Below are 21,213 nucleotides of genomic sequence, written 5' to 3' on the forward strand. Positions count from 1 at the left end.
TCTCACAATAATTCTGTGAGGAATAAGCATAACTATTGTTCCATTTCTCAGATGAGACCAAGAGAGGTTACAAGACTTTTCTAAGGTCATAGCAGTTATTAAGTAGTGGAGCAGGCACTCAAAGGAAGGTCATCTGACTCCACAGGCTGTTTGTTTCCTTTTTTAAAATATATTTTTTTCTGCATCCAATCATCCATTAAAATATTTATTTTTTGAGACATGGTCTCACTCTGTTGTCCAGGCTGGAGTGCAGTGGCACAATCTCTGCTCACTGCAACCTCCACCTTCCAGGCTCAAGCAGTCCTCCCACTTGAGCCTCCCAAGTAGCTGGAACTACAGGTGGGCACCACCATGCTGGACTAATTTTTGTAATTTTTTGGTAGAGATGGGCTTTCGCCATGTTACCCAGGCTGGTCTGAACTCCTAGGCTCAAGCGATCCTCCCACTTTGGCCTCCCAAAGTGCTGGGATTACAGGCATGAGCCACTGCACCCAGCCTATTCTTTCCACTGTATCCCAGCTGATGAGTATAGGATAGAGTTTCCCTGATAATTTTTTCCAGCAGTTGGCTTAGAACACTCTTCTCATTTCTTGGAACAGTCTGTGTTTATGCCGTGCTTTGTGAAAGCAAAGTTTCTGCAGTAATTGGTCCCATTCTGCTTTGCTTTGGTGCATTCTAGACTCTTAGTTTTCATTACCGTAATCATAATGGGAAGAAAGTAAAACATTGGGATGTAAGGAAGGGGCAAATCATATAGTGAGTCACAAGATAGGACATTTTTCCTCTTCTAGGCAGCACAAGTTATTGAAAATGAAAAAGAGAAATTTCTCCCAATATGTTTCAGGTTTGGGAATATGATACTGCCAGTAAGTCTTTTTTCCCTATGACATAATTTATATTAGAGGCAAATCTATTTACTTACATCCCGTTAGTCAGGACTTCTCAATTCCTTGGGCTGTTAATTACCTCCCTGCTTTACTGCTGATTCAAATCACTCTCAGACCTTTTCTTCATGCCAGACTCCATTAAGTGCCAGCAGCCAGAAGTTAGCAGTTCCTCAATGAAGAAAACACACTTAGAAACAAGACTTATACACAGATTGATTCCCAATGGAAAAGAGAAAAACAATAAAGGTTACTGTAATTCAAAAAGGAAATTTGATAATAAAAAATCCCAAACACCCACACATAAGTGTGAGAAAAACAATACAGTTGTTAAGCTCTGTGGCAGCTTTTGAAAAACTATTAAGTAGTATTTGGAACCAGTACTGAAGTGCAAATGAAGTAGCACTCTTTTTTTTTTTACATTTGAGGTTATCTCTTTAGGTGTTACCACAAAAATTTGGAAGATCTGGGCCTTGAATTTGTATTTCCAGACACTAGTGATTCTCTGGTCCTTGTGGGAAAAGTACCACTCTGTTTTGTGGAAAGAGAAGCCAATGAACTTCGGAGAGGAAGATCTACTGTGACCAAGAGTATTGTGGAGGTAAGACACAGCTGCAGATGTTAAAGAAATTGCTGAGTGATGGTAACCTCATATTTTGTCTGTAGATTCTCTGAATTCATCTTTTCTTCAACAAGTATTCATGGTATTTACCTGCTGTGTGCCAGGAGCTAGAAATTCAGAGATGAATTAGCTCAAAATAAGGAAGAAGGGCATTTAAACTTTGGCTAGTAGAGGTATGTGTTTTGCTTTCTTCCCAATATGATAACGGTAATGAAAACTAAGAGTCTAGAATGCACCAAGATAGTTTTTCAGAAGTGTTATGGAAACACAGAATGACTTCTGTGCCTGGGGAGGTGAAGTCAATGAAAATGTCACAGAAAAGCTGTTTTCTTAAGAAAAGTTTTTACTTTTGAGAGACCAGGTCTCACTCTGTTGCCCAAGCTGGAGTGCAGTGGTGCAATCATAGCTCACTGTAGCCTTGATCTCCTGGGCACAAGCGATCTTCCTGCCTCAGCCTCCCAAGTAACTCTGACTACAGGCACGCACCACCATGCCTGGCTAATTTTTTCCTTTTTATTTTTGTAGAGATGGGGGTCTCACTATGTTGCCCAGGCTGGTCCTGAACTTCTGGCCTCAAGCAATCCCCCTGCGTTGGCTTCCCAAACCCCTGGCATTACAGGCATGAGCCACTGCACACAGCCAGAAAAGTCTTACAGAATAGTGGGAAACTAGGCCGGGTGCAGTGGCTCACACCTGTAATCCCAGCACTTTGGGAGGCCGTGGCGGGTGATTCACCTGAGGTTGGGAGTTCGAGACCAGCCTGACAAGCATGGAGAAACCCCATCTCTACTAAAAATAGAAAATTAGCTGGGCGTGGTGGTGCATGCCTATAATCCCAGCTACTCAGGAGGCTGAGGCAGGAGAATGGCTTGAACCTGGAAGGCGGAGGTTGCGTTGAGCCAAGATTGCACCATTGTACTCCAGCCTGGGCAACAAGAGTGAAACTCTGTCTCAAAAAAAAAAAGAAAAAAGAATAGTGGGAAAGCGCTGAGTACAGAAGAGGGGAGAAGGGCATTCTAGACAGAGGAATACATATCGGGGACTTGAGACACATCCTATGTTTAGGGAACTATCAATAGATATGGCTCAAAGTAAGATCTACAGTTGACCCTTGGACAACTTGGGTCTGAACTGCAGGGGTACACTTATATGCAGATTTTCTGCCACTCCTGAGACAGCAAGACCAACCTTTCCTCTTCTTCCTCCTCCTTAGCCTATTCAATGTGAAAATGATGAGGGTAAAGACCTTTATGATGATTCATTTCCGCTTAATGAATAATAAATATATTTTCTGTTTCTTACAATTTTCTTAACATTTTCTTTTTCTTTTTTTTTTTTTTTTTGTTTTTTTTTGTGATGCCCAGGCTGGAGTGCAATGGCACAATCTTGGCTCACTGCATCCTCCACCTCCCGGGTTAAAGCGATTCTCCTACCTCAGCCTTCCAGGTAGCTGGGATTACAGGTGCACACCACCACGCCCTGGCTAATTTTTGTATTTTTAGTAGAGATGGGGTCTCACCATGTTGGCCAAGCATGTCTTGAACTCCTGACCTCAAATGATCCACCTGCCTTGGCCTCCCAAAGTGCTGGGATTACAGGCATGAGCCACTACGCCTGGCCAACATTTTCTTTTCTCTAGCTTACTTAATTGTAAGAATACAGTGTGTAATATATACAACACACAAAATATGTGTTAATCAACTGTTTATATTATTGGTAACGCTTCCGATCAACGGTAGGCTATTGGTAGTTAAGATTTGGGGAAATGAGGCCAGGCACAGTGGCTCACGCCTGTAATCCCAGCATTTTGGGAGGCCAAGGTGGACAGATCATTTGAGGTCAGGAGTTCGAGACCAGCCTGGCCAACATGATGAGACCCCGTCTCTACTAAAAATAAAAAAATTAGCCAGGCATGATGGTATGTGCCTGTAATCCCAGCTACTTGGGAGGCTGAGGCATGAGAATTGCTTGAACCCGGGAGGCAGAGGTTGCAGTGATCCAAGTTCAATGCACTGCACTCCAGCCTGGGCGACACAGTGAGACTCCGTCTCAAAAAAAAAAAAATTGGGGGGGAAATCAGAAGTTATACTTGGATCTTTGACTGGATGGGAGCTGGCTAGATGGGTTGTCAAGGTCAAATCATAAAATAATTTAGCATATTCTACTAAGTAGTTTGCATTTTATCCTATAGGCAGCCAGTGAAAAATTTTAAGCAGGAGAGTAAGGTCCATTTTAGATTGCATTCCAAATATGATTACTTTACATATATGTTTTGGTAAAGGTGTGGAAAGCTACTACTGGGATGTGGCATTAGAGGTATTAGAGAGAACTATTACTTTTTACTTTGATTATTTATATATTACTTTTTACTTTGATTATTTATATGTTTCTTTTTTTATAGCAAATATCATTTATTTTGTCTTTATTGTCTTTTTCCTCTCCTTTCCTGTTTTCTATTACAGTTTTCTGTATTTCCTTTTTTTTTGCTCTACTCGTTTAGAAGTTATATATTCCATTTATATCCTTTTAGAGATTAGCCTTAACTTTTAGCATGCATACTTATCAATGTTTAAAAGTTATTCATTTCTCTATCCTCTTCCTAACTGTACCAAAATCTTACAAACCGTTCATCTCCCATCACCCTCCTCCCATTTCCGTGTTGCCGTCTAGTACTTTAATTCCACCTTATTTTTAATCCCCTGGTGGTCATTTATTTTATAGTCAATCTTTATTTAGATTAAAAAAAGTGTTCACTAGAGTCTTTGTTCACCATTGCCTCTTGCATCCTACTTATTCTGTTCTTTTGTGTTCTGTTTTTTTTTTTGTTTTTTTTACTGAAGTAAATCTCTTACAAGATCTTTTATCCACAAACAGATCTTGAGACAAAAAATACAAATATATAAAAATAAGTAGAAGTTATTTTAGTAAGAGTCTGTGGGCCAGGCATGGTGGCTCACGCCTGTAATCCCAGCACTTTGGGATGCCAAGGTGGGCAGATCATCTGAGGTCAGGAGTTTGAGACCAGCCTGGCCAACGTGGTGAAACCCTGTCTCTACCAAAAATACAAAAATTAGCTGGGCATGGTGGCAGGTGCTTGTAATTCCAGCTATTTGGGAGGCTGAGGCAAGAGAATCGCTTGAACCCGGGAGGCGGAGGTTGCAATGAGCTGAGATCACGCCATTGCACTCCAGCCTGGGTGACAAGAGTGAAACTCTGTCTCAAAAAAAAAAAAAAAAAAAAAAGTCCATGAATGATAAGCTGTCTTTTAAAGTATCTTTATTTTGCCTTCATACTTGCATGATTATCTAGCTAAAAACAGAATTTCACATTGCCAGTTATCCCCCCCGCATTTTGAAAATATTTCACTACTTTTGACTTTCTATTTTATTTATTTTATTTTATTTTGTTTTATTTTTTGAGACAGAGTCTCACTCTGTTACCCAGGCTGGAGTGCAATGGGGTGATCTCAGCTCACTGCAACCTCCGCCTCCCAGGTTCAAGCGATTCTCCTGCCTAAGCCTACAAAGTAGCTGGGATTACAGGTGCCCACCACCACACCCAGCTAATTTTTGTATCTTTAGTAGAGATGGGGTTTCACCATGTTGGCCAGGCTGGTCTCAAACTCCTGACCTCAGGTGATCCGCCTGCCGTGGCCTCCCAAAGTGCTGGGATTACAGGTGTGAGCCACCGCACCCAGCCTGACTTTCTGTTTTAGCCATTGAAGTCCTTTGTCAATCCAATTATTACTCTGTAGGTAATCTGATTTTCCCTCTGGTTGCTTTTACGATGCTTCACTTTGTCTTTGGTATTCTGCAATTTCCCTTTGATGTATCTGTGTATGGATTTATTTTCATTTCCTTCTGGAGATTCACTACGCTTCTTCAGTTTGGAAAGTATGCAGTCATTATCACCTCAAACGTTTCTTTCCCATTCTCTCTCTTATCTCTTGGAAATTTTGTCAGATATCTACTGGGCCTTATCTTTCTACTCTGCATGCCTCTTCAACTCTCTTCCATATTTCCCATTGCTTTCTCTCTCTGTGATACATTCTGTGAAATCTCCTCACTTATCTTCCAGTGAACTAAAGTATCTCTTCATCTTCTGTTTAATTATGTGTTTAGCTTATCCACTGAGTTTTTTATTTCAGTGACTAAATTTTTAATTTCAATGACTATATTTTTTATTTCCAGAAGTTGTGTTTTTTTTCCCCAAATCTCACTCTTCCTTTTTCATGGTGTCCTGCTTTTTTCATGATTGTTCCTACTCCTTTATCGCTAGCTTTCTTTATTTGGAGCACAAACAAATCCACATCCACCTCGTCTAGAAGTCTGAAGTGCTTTAGTCATATCTAAAATAGTAAAATCTAAAATTAGAGGATAGATGTAGTAGATAAATTGGGGGATAGATTGATATGGGAAGATTTGAGTCAGGGAGAGCAGCTGAGGGGTTATTGCAGTGGTTCAGGTAAGAGAAGATGACGATTGGACTGAGTCAGTAGCAGAGGGAGTAGAGAGGAGTGACATATTTGAGACGGAATTTGGGAGGCAGAAGCAAGAGGACTTGGTGAGCAATAAAATGTGAAAGGAATAAAGGAGAAAACAAAAGCAACAGTAATTCTGAGGGTTGTAGCATGGGTGGCTGGAAGGATGGTGGTGCCATTGACAGAGAAGAAACACAGATGAGGAGGAACAAACCTGCCTAGGAGTCCCATCGTGAAGCTGGGTTTAGACACAGTGAATGTGCCTTCAGGTGGAATGCCCAGTGGATAGGCAGACTTAAAACATCTGGTACTTGGAAAAGAAATCTGGGCTGTACATATCTATCTGAGAGTTAACAGTATATATATATATTGATAGTATCAGAAGCTGGAGAAGGGCCTTGAGGAAGCGAGGTTGTCCAGGGAGAATATGGAGAGTGAAAAGGAAGAGAGAAAAGAGTGGAGCCTGTGGAACATCAGTATCCAGGGTCCATATGCTTTGGCAAAGGTCTGGAAAGCTCTGCTGAAAAGAGGAAATTCTAAGGATGGCTGAAAATACTTGGTTAGAGAGGGAGGAGGAAAACCAGGAAAAAGTAATACTGCCAAAACTAAAGAAAGTTTTAGGCAAGGAGGGAATGGTCAATAATGGCTATGAAGTAGAGCCTGAAACGTTGGACTTGACTGTCATGAGGACATTAGTTGTCTTGTGGAATAATTTCCTGGGGATGAGGTGGGGCAGAAGATAGAGTGTAGTGAGTCAGGAGCACGTGAAGCGGGAGGAAGTGAAGCTAAGTAGACAAATCTTTCAAGAACTTTGGCTACACACAGAAAAAGAGATGGGGTGAGAGCTAACGGTTAGAGGTGGTTGGGAAGTGTGGGGTGGGATTCAAGGCTGAGGAAAGGTGTTTGTTTGCTTTAAGACAAAAAAAGACCTAAGCACGTTTGCAGGCCAAGGGGGAAACATTCAAGAGGAAGAGCAGCTGTCAGTCAGCTCTTGGATCATCTTGGCTTTGCCCTTTCCAGAATTGCCTTTGGATCAGACAGACTTTCCTCTGCTTCCAGCAAAGCTCTTTCCTCCCCGCAGACATACTTTCTCTAAGACCCCTGCTCCAAATTGTCCTAAATACAAAAGATAGGATCTGTTAGAGTCTTTTATTGTAATTAAATCCCTAAATATGTAACCAGAAAATTATAAGAAAAACTTTTCCTGAAGGAACTTCAAAGACTACTGTTAAGGAGTTTGCTTCAAATGGAAACAAACTTCTGGTTTCAGAAAATCTTGATTATCCTATGTCAGGCTGATCAGGAGAGATTTTGTGTGATTCTGGAAGAAGCTGGAACAGTTTTGGTGTTTTGAGGAGGTAGCTACTTGAATCCTAGCAGTTGAAAGATCATTAATACATCCTTCTATAAAGCTCTATCTTCCAGCCTGTTGAGGAGGTGGAGGCTGCAGTGAGCCGAGATTGTGCCATCGCACTCCAGCCTGGGCAACAACGAGACTCCGTCTCAAAAAATTAAAAATAATAAATAAATAATGCCAGGTGCAGTGGCTCACAACTGTAATCCCAGCACTTTGGGAGGCCAAGGCAGGCGGATCATCTGAGGTCGGGAGTTCGAGACCAGCCTGACCAACATGGAGAAACCCTGTCTCTACTAAAGATACAAAATTAGCTGGGTGTGGTGGTGCGTGATTGTAATCCCAGCTACTCAGAAGGCTGAGGCAGGAGAATCGCTTGAACCCAGAAGGCAGAGGTTGCAGTGAGCCAAGATCGTACCATTGCACTCCAGCCTGGGCAACAAGAGTGAAATTCCATCTCAAAATAAGTAACTAACTAACTAAATAAATAAATAAAAATAAAATAAAATAAAAATATTAAATTATCCAGCATTAAACAGACCACTGGAATACAAAATGGACTGAGATGAGACCCATCACCCCTTCACTAAGCTTACAAACAGATGTTTTACCGTCCGAGATATACAAACACAAGAATGTTTGCACTCCATCCACACTAAGCTTTCTTAGTGGATTGAGTCTTATGAGACCATCTTTCTGTTTAGGTTTGTTTGGGAAAACATGTGATTTTTAAATTATATGTAATATAGTATCTACTACCTAGCTCTTGGTAACTGTGCTCATTTATAGGCACAGTTAGATGAAGGAGGGAAGAGAATTTCCTGAGTCTGGTTTTAAAAGAATGTACCATGTTGTAATCTTAGGAGCAGATTTACACATAGCCTTTTCCGGGAGTAAAGAAATGATTTTCTTATAAAGTAATCATTAAATGTGCAACAGGTTTTTTTCTTTTTACCTCCAGAGGTTAAACAAATTGGTAGCATGAAATAGTGTCTGCTTTAAATTTCTTTAAAGTTCTTTTGTAAATATTAATATCCACAGGGATATAACTATCGAAAAGGTTACCCCAGGGACAGAGACATGCAAGGGAGGAGAAGTTTCTCAACAAAGGGCCTCAGAAAATAAACTTTCTGACCTGAAGGGAATTGTCCCAAAAAGCCCGTGGGAACTAAAGTGACTGTTTACTTATGTTTATGATATTTAAGCAAGTGTTATACTGAGCAGTGGTTGTGTTGATGGTTGTTGTGTATTCTCAGTTTGTGTGTAATATTACACTTGTTCTGGCTAAGATTACACACACAAACAGACAGCCTTTTAGTGAGAAGCCTTCCTGATGTTTTGAATTGGTTGAATCATCAAGGCTACTCTCACCAGCTACATAACCTCATTAGTTGAGAAGCTATCTCTGGAGGAAGTCTCAGTAGCTAAATATATTCTGTGTCAATAAGAGTTCCATTCAGTTGCTTAGTTTTTTCATATTCAAAGTGCCTTACAACAAATAAATTTGTACCCAAGTGCTGTATTGCTGGAACTCTTTCCTTCAGCAGGCATGATTTAAAGAAGAAAATTGAGATAAGGGCAAGTAAAACAAAACAGTAGATTAAAGCCGATTTTCCTTTTACTTTGTAGGAATTTATCCGAGAACAAGTGGAGGTAAGCTTTTCCTTTATTTTGGGGTTTCACACAGAAGCACCACACATAAAAGGCTTCGTTGTTCCATTTTCTTTTCCTGTTAATAATGTGTTTATGCATTAGCTACTCCAGACCACAGGAGGCATCCAAGGGACATTGCCACTGACTGTCCAGAAGGTGTTGGCATCCCAAGCCTGCCATGGTAAGCCCTTCAACATACCAGTGATCAAACGCCTCTGCATGCAGAGCCCTGGCAGGGCTGCCGGGATTATGAAAGAGGCAGAGGGCACGTTTACTACTTGACTCTTGGAGAATACAATTTAGATCAAGAAACTGAATATACATTTTTAAAAATCACTTTTACAAAAACAAAATCCCAACACAAAAATTTGACTATAGTGCTGCCTGACCTATATGAGTGGAGGAATAACTCCTAGAGGAGATACATTTTGAGTTGAATTTTGAATGAGCTGGTGGACACAGGTTCATAGCATGGAAGGGGGAATTCACTATAGGGAGAGTAAACAGCCTGTGCAGAGAGGCAGAACAGAAACAAGTTAGTTATATGAGAAGCAGCAAAGAGTATCAAGAAACTAGGCAGGTAAGAGAACAGAAACCTAGAAGGTCACAGCAAAACCTTTGGATTTGATACAGAAGGTATTCGAATTAGCAAGGGTTCTTTTTTTTATCTTTCCAACTTTCATTTTAGGTTCAGGGGGTACATGTGCACTTTGTAACATGGGTGAGTTGCATGTCACAGGGGTTTGGTGTACAGATTATTTTGTCACCCAGGTAATGAGCATAGTACCCAATAGGTAGTTTTGATCCTCACCCACCTCCCACCCTCCACCCTCAAGTAGGCCCAGGTGTCTGTTACCCCTTCTTTGTTTCTGTGTGTATTCAATGTTTGGCTCCCACTTTTAAGTAAGAACATGCAGTATTTGGTTTTCTAATTCACTTAGGATAATGGCCTCCAGCTCTGTCTATGTTTTTGCAAAGGACATGATCTCGTTCTTTTTTATGGCTACATAGTATTCCATGGTGTATATGTACCACATTTTCTTTATCCAGTCCACCATTGATGAGCATTGAGGTTGATTCCATGTCTTTGCTATTGTAAATAGTGCTGCAGTGAGCATAACACATGCATGTGTCTTTATGGTAGAATGATTTCTGTTTCTTTGGGCATATTCCCAGTAATGGGATTACTGGGTTGAATGGTAGTTTTGCTTTAAGTTCTTTAAGAAATCTCTAAACTGTTTTCCACAGTGGCTGAACTAATTTATATTTCCCACCAGCAGTGTATAAGTGTTCCGTTTTCTTTGCAGCCTCCCCAGCATCTGTTATTTTTTAACTTTTTAATACTAGCCATTCTGACTGGTGTGAGATGGTATCTCACTGTGATTTTGATTTGCATTTCTGTAATGATTAGTGACGTTGAACATTTTTTATATGCTTGTTGGCCATGTGTATGTCTTCTTTTGAGAAGTGTGTGTTCATGTCCTTTGCCCATTTTTTAATAGGGTTTTTTGGGTTTTGCTTATTAATTTATTTAAGTTCCTTATAGATTCTGGATATTAGTTCCTTATATAGATTCTGGATATTAGACTTCTGTTGGATGCAGTTTGCAAATATTTTCTCCCATTCTGTAAGTTGTCCGTTATTCTGATGATAGTTTCTTTTGCTGTGGAGAAGCTCTTTAGTTTAATTAAGTCTCACTTGTCAATTTTCGTTTTATTGCAGTTGCTTTTAGAGTCTTTACCAGGAAATCTTTGCTAAGGCCTATGTCCAGAATGGTATTTCTGAGGTTTTCTTCTAGGGTTTTTGTAAAAAGATGGCATGCGCCCAGGCGCGGTTGCTCACGCCTGTAATCCCAGCACTTTGGGAGACCAAGGCGGATGGATCACCTGAGGTCAGGAGTTCGAGACCAGCCTGGCCAACATGGTGAAACCCCATCTCTACTAAAAACATAAAAATTAGCCAGGCATGGTGGCGGGCACCTGTAATCCCAGCTACTCAGGAGGCTGAGGCAGGAGAATCACTTGAAACCAGGAAGTGGAGGTTGCAGTGAGCCAAGATCACACCACTGCACTCCAGCCTGGGTGACAGAGTGAGACTCCATCTCAAAATAATAATAATAATAATGAAGATGGAATGCTTCATGAATTTGCGTGTCATCTTTGTGCACGGACCATGCTAATCTTCTCCGTATCACTCCAATTTTATTATATGTGCTGCCAAAGCGAACACCATTGAGGGTTCTTGAGCAGGGTAATATGATACAATATAGAAAATGGGGAGCTGGGTGAGGCCCTGTGAGGAAGGTGCCTGCTTCTCCTTCGCCTTCCACCATAATTGTAAGTTTCTGAGGCCTCCCCAGCCATGCAGAACTGTGAGTCATTTAAATGGTCTTTACTTTATAAATGACCCAGTCTTGGGCATTTCTTCATAGCAGTGTGAGAACAGACTTATACTCCTCTATCACCAAATGTCATCATTGCCACCTTCAAAATGTATCTTCAATCCGTCTGATTCAGTCTTTCTGGCTCCTCCCTCATTTTTGCCACTGTTGAGTTCTCTTAGTTCCTCACATCCACTCTGGCTCCCTTTCAAGCTACTCTTCTCTCAGCACCCAGAGGAATCTTTTTGAAACATCCCTCCACACATGTTGTTCTTCTAACTAAAATGTGTCAATGATGACTCATTGCTCTTGGGATAGAAATGTGATTTTTTACTGTGGCCCACAAGGGTCTTCGTGATTTGGCCCCTGCCTGCCTCTCCAGTGTCACGTCATATCACTCTCCACCTTGTTCTTTACATCCCAGCCTGCTTTTTTGGTCTTCTACTTCCTGTGTGCTAAACATCTGTCAGTGTCGGGGCCTCTGCACTGGCCTTCTCCTCTACCTGAAACACTTTTCTCTCCTTCTTCAATTAGCCACGTCTTTCTTAACCTAAAGTCTCAGCTTGAGTACTACTTTGCCAGGAAAGCCTTCCTTAAGCTCCTAAACTGGGTTTAGTCTTTCTATTATATATTCATATCCTGTATTTTATAGCACCTATATTTATCACTTAAATTATTGTGTAATTATCTGCTTCATGTTTGTCTCCCCTATTAGACCATAAGTGCCATGAGGATGGAAATTATCTGTCTCATTAACTGCCTGACAAAGCTCCCAATACAAAGTATATACTTAATAAATATTTGTTGACTGGGTAAATTATTCATAAAGGCAGGTTATAACTATATGAGAGTTTAGATTAGGAAGATTATTATGGAAATTAAAAAAAAAGAAGCAAATAAAATGAACATTGTAAGGAAACAATCAGAGATTGCTGTTGGACGATCCATGGAAAAAGATAACCCCAACTTCACAAACACATAAAGAGTAGGCAAAAATACTGCTCTTGCCTCTTGGAGAAAAACTCTGAAAGCAAGATCCTAACAAGTTAAGGAATGCCTCCTACAGAGATTAGAAAGACAAATACTCCATAAGAAAAAGCTGAGAGACAGGTCAGTCCTGAAGCCTTAGTTTCATCCATGGTCATAAGCACTAATTTATTCCTTTTTTTTTTTTTGAGAACGGAGTCTCACTCTGTTGCCCAGGCTGGAGTGCAGTGGCATGATCTCGGCTCACTGCAACCCCCGCCTCCTGGGTTCCAGTGATTCTTCTGCCTCAGCCTCCCAAGTAGCTGGGACTATAGGCGCGTGCCACCACACCCAGCTAATTTTTGTATTTTTAGTAGAGGCGGGATTTCACCATATTGGCCAGGCTGGTCTTGAACTCCTGACCTCGTGATCCGCCCGCCTCAGCCTCCCAAAGTGCTGGGATTACAGGCGTGAGGCACCGTGCCCGGCCTATAAGCACCAATTTCAAGCAGGATTAAAGCTTCATTAAAGAAGCCTAAGAAACATGTTACTTTTTCCAGATATTTGGCAGTGACCCAAGGTCAGCATTGGTTTCCCACTATATACACTATAACCTTCTTGTTTCTCTCTTTCATTTAGGGGCCATTAAGTTTAATGATGGCCTGAGCTTACAGGAAAGTTGCCGCCTTATTGAAGCTCTGTCCTCATGCCAGCTGCCATTCCAGTGTGCTCATGGGAGACCTTCTATGCTGCCATTAGCTGACATAGACCACTTGGAGCAGGAAAAACAGGTACATTAATGACTAACAGGAGCAGGAGGGAGCAAAATTTATCTTCTCTTTCTTTTCTGGCTTTTACTACGTAACTGTAGTCTGTCTTAATCCTTTCCAAAATAGGAGAGTTTTGCAAAATCTGCATTGGAAGTTTCACATAAAGCCTCACCGATTTCATTTTCCAGCTCAAATCCAAAATGGAGCTTAGACTGAACTGTCAGGTCACCTACCTAATGGCTTTGTATTTTAAAACTTAACACACGTACAGACTTACGTATCCTGAATATCTATTGCCTGCTGGCTCTAGGTTTCATAATATGCAGTTCTTCCTGAAGCTACTGAAAGTTGGTAGAAGCACAGCAAATTCACTGTTGGCAATATAGAACCTCAACTTCCAGTTTCTTGATAGTACCTGCTGGAAACGGTGATCTGTGACTGTAGCTGGCCATCCCCAAGGATCTTGAGTTATGGCTTGAGGATCATCAGACAGGGACCCAAGCTTGGGGATCTCTACGTTATGCTTTGGCCCTAATTACCCAGCAACCTGCAAACTACAATGTGGATAATGCAGTAAAGGCACAGAATGGCTTAAATTAAGAACTTCTGTCCTTGTTATAATCTTCAGTGAAGGAGAACATGGAGAACATAACAGGAATGTCCCTGTTGCTGCTTTCCAAAATCTTTCCCTTTTTTTGTTTTTTGAGACGGAGTTTTGCTGTTGTTACCCAGGCTGGAGTGCAATGGTGCGATCTTGGCTCACCGCAACCTCTGCCTCCCGGGTTCAAGCAATTCTCCTGCCTCAGCCTCCCGAGTAGCTGGGATTACAGGCATGCACCACCATGCCCGGCTAATTTTGTATTTTTAGTACAGACGGGGTTTCTCCACGTTGGTCAAGCTGGTCTCGAACTCCCAACCTCAGGTGATCTGTCCACCTTGGCCTCCCAAAGTGCTGGGATTATAGGCATGAGCCACCGCGCCCTGCCCAAAATCTTTTCTTTTGCTAACCTTTCCTTGCTAAGGGATATAAAATCTTTTCTTGCCTGGAGTTTTCAGGTACTGATGTTTTCTGACTCAACTAGCTGATTTTACTTCATTAAAACCTCTTTGTTTCACAAAGAAAAATATGAAGAAAGTTTTTCTCCATTGCTGAAGAGCTGGGAATCTAGACTTAAAGTTCTCAGTCCCCTTTGATCCTTAAAACAATCTATAATCTCTATTGAATCCAGAAGTTAGAAATCTAAACAGGTTATAACAGCCAGACTTTGGAAATATTTGTATGCTACCTACATTTTCTTTTTTTTTTTTTTTGAGACGGAGTCTCACTCTGTCGCCCAGGCTGGAGTGCAGTGGCACGATCTCAGCTCACCACAACCTCCGCCTCCCAGGTTCAAGCAATTCTCCTGCCTCAGCCTCCTGAGTAGCTGGGATTATAGGCATGCGCCACCACCCCCGGCTAATTTTTTTTGTATTTTTAGTAGAGACAGGGTTTCACCATATTGGCCAGGCTGGTCTCAAACTCCTGACCTTGTGATCCACCTGCCTCGGCCTCCCAGAGTGCTGGGATTACAGGTGTGAGTCACCACGCTCGGCCTGTATGCTACCTACATTTTCATATTGCTAATTGAAGTTATTCTTTCTTCCCATAGATTAAACCCAATCTCGCTAAACTTCGCAAAATGGCCCAGGCCTGGCGTCTCTTTGGAACAGCAAAGTGTGATACAAGGCAGAGCCTGCAGCAATCCATGCCTCCCTGTGAGCCACCATGAGAACAGAATCACTGGTCTAAAAGGAACAAAGGGATGTTCACTGTATGCCTCTGAGCAGAGAGCAGCAGCAGCAGGTACCAGCACGGCCCTGATTGAATCAGCCCAGTGTCCCTGAGCAGTTTAGACAGCAGGGCTCTCTGTATCAGTCTTTCTTGAGCAGATGATTCCTCTAGTTGAGTAGCCAGATGAAATTCAAGCCTAAAGACAATTCATTCATTTGCATCCATGGACACAGAAGATTGCCATATAATATCTACCTTTTGCTACTTATTTAATGATAAAATTTAATGACAGTTTGATTGGTTGCTTGGTTTGTTATTTGAAGGGTGTGATTTTTGTTTTCGTACAGTTTTTTTTCAAGCTTCACATTTGCATGTATCTAATTCAGCTGATGCTCAAGTCCAAGGGGTAGTCTGCCTTCCCAGGCTGCCCCCAGGGTTTCTCCACTGGTCCCCTTTTCCCTTCAGTCTTCTTCACTTCCCTGTGCTGCTGCTTCATGTGCTACATCTCAGACTTAAAGACTTTCTCTACTACAGTGAAAACATTCTCTAGGGTCTTCCATCAGGCCTTTAGTTATTTTAGGGATAAAAACTATTGATAAAAAGGACAAGGATAGAACAGAGAAAATTTAAAGTCCTGTTCCGAGTTTTTTGTTTTGTTTTCTTTAAAAACTCGGAGACTGATGTTCAATATCCCAAACCAGTAAAATGGTGAAAATACTATGAGCTTGTTTTTTAAAATATGATTTTTTTTGGTACTTTATAAAGTATCTCTTTATGTGAAAGTAATTGTCATATCAAAACACAGCATATATATGTTCAATCCTAACCAAATATCTTTACACTTTTTCTTTCAGGATACAAGGGTTCTTTGGGTCCCTTTCAAATGGTATCTTGGTGTTACTACATTATGCCTATCTATTGCCCTTATAATTTCACTTGGGACCAGGACTGATCGTTCTGCAAATGCTTGTTATGCCATTCTCAATCTATTTTTCCCATACCTTTTCACATGATTTGTGGTTAATAGGACTCAATAGACTAAAATTGCATAGTAGAAAAAAAAATGCAAAAAGCCAGCTGGTAACGTTTATTGCAACTGGGGTGCTATACAGTTAGTAAGATGATGCAATGAGAATTTCTACTTTTGTATTTCCTGACCAGCCTGCCCAAAGTGGCTTTTATATCAATGGAATGATTTTCCTCATTTTTTAATACAGGAAACCAATTCGTGCTCATGGAAGAAAAGTTCCTTTGCCAGCAGCCTTGAAGTGAATCTTACAGGAGCAATGAAAGTATTGCATTCATTAGCGTCTGCCCCAGAGAAGGTTCAGAGAAAACCTTCACTTGTTTTCAAGGGGATCCTTGTAGATTTACGTAATTGGAATCCTGAAGAACAGGCCCTACTGTCTAAAAAATGGCTTTTATTCTTCTAAATACCTATAAACGGATGTTTTATAGATGGGAAGACATGACCTTAGAAGGGAGAGAGTTTGCAGAGGATTTGCCAGGCTGTCAGGGGCTCTGCCTCCAGGCCCAGTGTGGCAGTGTGGCCTCAGGGCCTCCGCCTCCCTGCTTAAGGGCTGCACGGAGGCCAACTGTCCTGGGAGTTGTAAAAATCTTTTAAGGTCAGACCAATTTGAGGGATTTTAAAAAGTGTCTCAATGCCTCTTATGATTTCAGAAGGTTTTGCTATATGTAATCCCAACTACTGTTTTCTTGAGAGTAGCAGAGGATTAGAAAAAGTCCTCCATAAATTATGTAACCAGCCTTCCTGACTAGCCTGACTCAAGCAATGTAAGAGATAATTATTCTGTTTCCATAATTTATAAGTGTGGGGGCATGCCTCAGCATAAAAACAACCTATTAGAGAAAAATATCTAATAGATTACCTTTATCGCCTGTTAGGGTTTTATGTTGTTTTTAACTCAGATGCCATAAGAACAAAGATACATGTAATTTATAATAGTAATCATTAATACCTATATTGTGCTTTAAGGTTTACAAAATAATTTTTCTCATACTTTATCTTATTTTAATTTCTTGACAGTCCATGAGGTAAGGTGGTAGCTTTATCACCATTTTACAAAGTGGGAAATGAAGGTTCCTCTTAGGAACCTGGTTGTCACCTTTGTATAATAAAACTTTGAAGCTCGGAGCTATTAACTGGTTTGCTGAAGGCTTAGCTGTAAGAGCCAGAATTCAGACCCAGGTCTGAGTGACTTCAAACTGCACAGTCCTTCCCATTATTACCCATATGCTATCCCTTATATTTTTAATTTATTAGGAATTCATTCATTTATAAACTTGGTGATTCACCTTTATTAGATTCTGGTCGCTGAAGGCTTTAGTAACTTCAGAGTAAAACTTGAGAGATGAGATGTGAAATGCAGCCATTCTTGAGAGTTCCTTTTTCTGTAACATTAATCAACACTTTGAGAAGTGAAGGTTCCTATGGCTGTCTCTACCTTCAAGAGGCTTAACTTGAGTCACTGAGAAAGACAAGGAAACTAATGATAGAATATAGTAGCTTCCTCTGGCGTTAGATATCACAGTCACAGCTAGTTACAGCTAGCCCTTTATTATTGAAAGAAGAGGAACTAGCAGTCGCACTATCAGAATTAAGACTAGAGATGGCAATAGGAGCTAATATCAGAAAAGCTTAAGGCAAAGCATAAAGTGTAGGCTAGAATGAAGCTGGAGAATGGGGAGGGGGCTTGGGTAATATCCAGAATCTGGCTGGGGACCTGGAACTACATGAGATGTAAGAATGGAGAGGTTCTAGCAGTCAGAGGTCAGGTACAAATGAACAGCTGGGATCTGGGCATGGCAGACAGTGAAAAAACCCAGGCAAGCAAAACGGTCAGAGCAAGAGGGGGCCCAAGGCCACGTTCTTGAGATGTGCAGGGGGCTGAGGAAGCCATGCCAAGTGAGAACAGATGCAGCTCAGCAGTTCCTAGTGAGCCCTGACAAGCCAGCTGAGCTGAAGCTTCGGGTGGGAGCCAGTCATGGCACAGTGGAGTGAAGGAAGAGCAGTTTCAGGCACCCAGAACCTGACCCCCACGACTTGTTTTCCACCTGAACAGCCACCCATTCCATCCACTTTGCGAAAGTCTGCTAACAGAGAGAACTGGCCAGTATGCTGGCCAGTCGCGATCATGCCTGTCTTTACCCTCTAAGCTGAAGCTGCTCGTCAATGGTGAGATGGCAAAAAGCTGGGTCCAGAAGAGGGGAAAAGAAGGAAGTCTGGGAAAACAAAATGCTGAAGAATCTGCACCAAATAAACCCTTCCTTCCTTCTTCCTTCCATCCCTCTCTTCTTCATTCAGCAAATCTTTAGTGAGTTCCCTTCTAAATGTATTGTATCAGAACTTGTGGGGGATATAAAGGAAAAAAAGAGGTTATCACATGGCTTAGGATGTTTCCAACGCTTGGATCATTTTCACCCCAGGCCCATTAGTTACAGAGCACTCAGTGTTACCCAGAAGCATCAGATATAGTCCAGGCAACCGGATCCAAGCATGTGGGAATCGCAGTGTGCTGCATATGGGAATCTTATCCGGCCAGCATGATTTGGGCAGCAGCCTGCAGAAGTGGGATTTGGCCAGCCTTGCCTGACTCTGGCCTTGCAACTTGCTCTTATCTACTTCCAAAGTAAGGAATGCCCCATGATGGGCCGAGCAGTCCAAAAAAAGTGGCTTGCAGTTAGCTACCACAATTAGCAGTTTCTCATTATTCAACACTGCATTACCTCTTTCATATTAGTTAACTGCAGAATTTTATTTTTATGTATTTATTATCCTTCCAAACCCAGTGTTGTAGGAAGAATATTACATATAAATGATGACTTAGGAATCTTGTGAAGTTTTTGTTTCTTCAGCACTACGTAGCTTATTTTCCAGGCAGGTCTTAATTCTAAATGTAACATGTTTGAAAAAATCACTATTGAAAGTATCCGTCTCTTCAGCATAGTATTTAATATGCATATCAGGCAATCACCATCTCAAGCATGATTAGACTCAAGCGCTGCCCTCCATTGTGTGAGGGATGCCGAGAGACTGGAAGCTTAGACTTTAGCTCTTTATGATTAAGTTGGTGCAAAAGTAATTGCAGTTTTTACCATTAATAATAATAATTGCCTAGCCATTGTGCAGTACCTTGCAAGAGCTCTTTGAATAAAAGAATGAAAGAATAATTCAAAGCAAAGTAGGCCAGATATAAAACACTTCCAAATCACATTTCAAAATTGTTCTTTCATGTCAACTAGGTGCATGTCTGCTAAGGGAGTTTTTGCAAGGACAGGTGGCTAGTATGAGGCCTTTACAATAATCACATCACCATCTGGTACTATCTGTATGGCAGAGCAGTTCTGATATAGTTGTAGTATTACAGATCATTACAGACTATGCCAGTCATTCCATGATGGAACGGTGACTGGCAGCCTTCATTAGCCCAAAGACTGATGCAACAGATTGCTTTGAGAAGTAGTTTTGAAGCACATCCATGAAACATATGATCCTATGGGTTCCAGCATTGATTTCTTTGAGGTATCATTTTACACTTCAGTTTTTCCTGGTAGAGTATTTTTCAGAGACGTCTCTTCTGAGGCTAAATTAGGAATTTCTGTTCCTTATTCAAGTTCCAAGAATTGTGCCTCTCCTGCCCTCTGCCCAAACTGGAAGATAGAAACCGTGGGAAAAAAGTGTCTTTACAAACTGCACTGTTATCTAACTTGGTTTATTTAGCATATTCAGGAAGACTTTCACATCCATGGAATCCTAGTTCTATTAATTCTCTCCAAGCTACAACAATTGTTTTTTTGTTTGTTTGTTTTTTCCGAGTTTCTCGGTTCTGCCAGCAAGGCAGGGGTGGGAGGTGGGCACCCCTGATACCAAGGCTGACAGGTAGTGAGTTGACGTGGAACTTCTGTTTCCTCCTGTTCAGTTCAGGTTCTCTCTTTCTGATACTTACCCCTCCTCAAATAGAGAAACAGAGAGAGGGGAAATAGGAAGATGAGCCTTAATAGGGTTTACTTAATTGGGGTCATAAAGATTCTAAAAAGTATGCATTCCTGCAGTTCTGTTCTAGGCACTGTAAGAGCTGACCAGAAAGAGAGCTTCTACCCTTATAACCTTCATCCATCTCAGTCATGCCTGGGAAGGATGTTGGTGCTAATTTTAGACACAGAGACTAAGATGGACAAAGGACAAGTATCATAAAGCATTTTTGGAGCCAGGAACAGATTTAAGTTCCTTGCCTCACTGCTGCTCTTACTCCAAACCACACAATTGTACCCAAGTGAATTGCTGTTAGAATTGGTGCCTTTGGAGGAGACAATTGCTCGTAATTGGTAGCTACAAGCCACTTCACTGAGAAAGCATGATGCTTTAAGAAATAGTAGAAAGACTGAGCCTGAGTGAGTCAGGCTCTTCTGAGTCATACAGCTTTTAGGTCAGTGTAAAATACCGACCTTCTGAGGTCTTACTTTTTTCCCCTCTCTGGAAGACCTAAGGCAAAGATCTCTCAGAGATATCAAAGAATAGAGACCTTTCCCTCAGAACCTACCTCTGCCCAGTGTTAACCAAAATGTGGTTTCAAATCACCTGTTCAAAGCCCACAGGGTGTTTATTTGTTAAACATGCAGATTCTTAGTGCTCCCTCCACCCACACAGACACTGCACAAGAGGCCCTGCTTTGGACCGCTAGTTCCTAAACATGGCAGAAAATCTGGATCACCTGGGAGACTTTTTAGGTTAAAAACCGGAAACAATATGTAAGCATAAACATGTCAACAAAATTAGAGGATGTCCCTCTGCTTGCCGTGCTTGGTATTATACTTCTATACTGTTTCCCTATGCGTGTACATATAATTTTGTTTTTGTGAGACAGAGTCTCACCCACTCTTGCCCAGGCTAAAGTGCAGTGGCCCAATGGCACTGCTCACTGCAACCTCCACTTCCCAAGTTCAGCCTCCCGAGTAGCTGGGACTACAGGTACCCGCAACCACACCTGGCTAACTTTTGTATTTTTAGTGGAGACTAAAAATTTTATTTTATTATAGTATTTTAGTTTCACCATTTTGACCAGGCTGGTCTCAAACTCCTGACCTCAAGTGATCTGCCCTCCTCGGCCTTCCAAAGTGCTGGGATTATAGGCGTGAGCCATTGCGCCCATCCAGTGTTGTTTTGTTTTATGGAAATGAGTCTGTATTATGCATATTGCTCTGCAGCTTGTTGTGTTTTTTTCCCCAGCTTGTTTTTAACTAACAGAGTATCAAGTGGACTTCCTTGCAAATCTGTCCCATTCTTTTAACACCAGGATCACAACTCAAATGCTT

General features: G+C 41.4%; 1 protein-coding gene and 1 non-coding gene across 5 annotated transcripts in view; one reads left to right on the top strand and one right to left on the bottom strand.

Annotated features, from left to right (window-relative positions):
* Positions 1-18,183, top strand: part of MLH3 (mutL homolog 3) — a 37,972-nt gene extending 19,789 nt beyond the window's left edge. For 2 of the 4 annotated variants that reach the window (XM_030803146.1, XM_030803147.1), the window contains 5 exons: positions 1,326-1,485; positions 8,970-8,993; positions 9,096-9,174; positions 12,979-13,130; positions 14,759-15,177. In XM_030803146.1, the coding sequence (XP_030659006.1) occupies positions 1,326-1,485; positions 8,970-8,993; positions 9,096-9,174; positions 12,979-13,130; positions 14,759-14,878 (535 nt within the window). In that variant the 3' untranslated portion in view covers positions 14,879-15,177. Of the gene's footprint in view, positions 1-1,325; positions 1,486-8,969; positions 8,994-9,095; positions 9,175-12,978; positions 13,131-14,758 lie in introns of all 4 variants that reach the window. The other 2 variants (XM_003260762.2, XM_003260763.2) reach the window with 2 other exon arrangements.
* Positions 11,116-11,222, bottom strand: LOC115832541. The gene has a single exon (XR_004028073.1). It is a non-coding gene; the product is annotated as a U6 spliceosomal RNA (small nuclear RNA).
* Positions 18,184-21,213: the final 3,030 nt, after the last annotated feature.

Source organism: Nomascus leucogenys, chromosome 22a (assembly GCF_006542625.1).
Source record: "Nomascus leucogenys isolate Asia chromosome 22a, Asia_NLE_v1, whole genome shotgun sequence".
NCBI classification, from domain to species: domain Eukaryota; kingdom Metazoa; phylum Chordata; class Mammalia; order Primates; family Hylobatidae; genus Nomascus; species Nomascus leucogenys.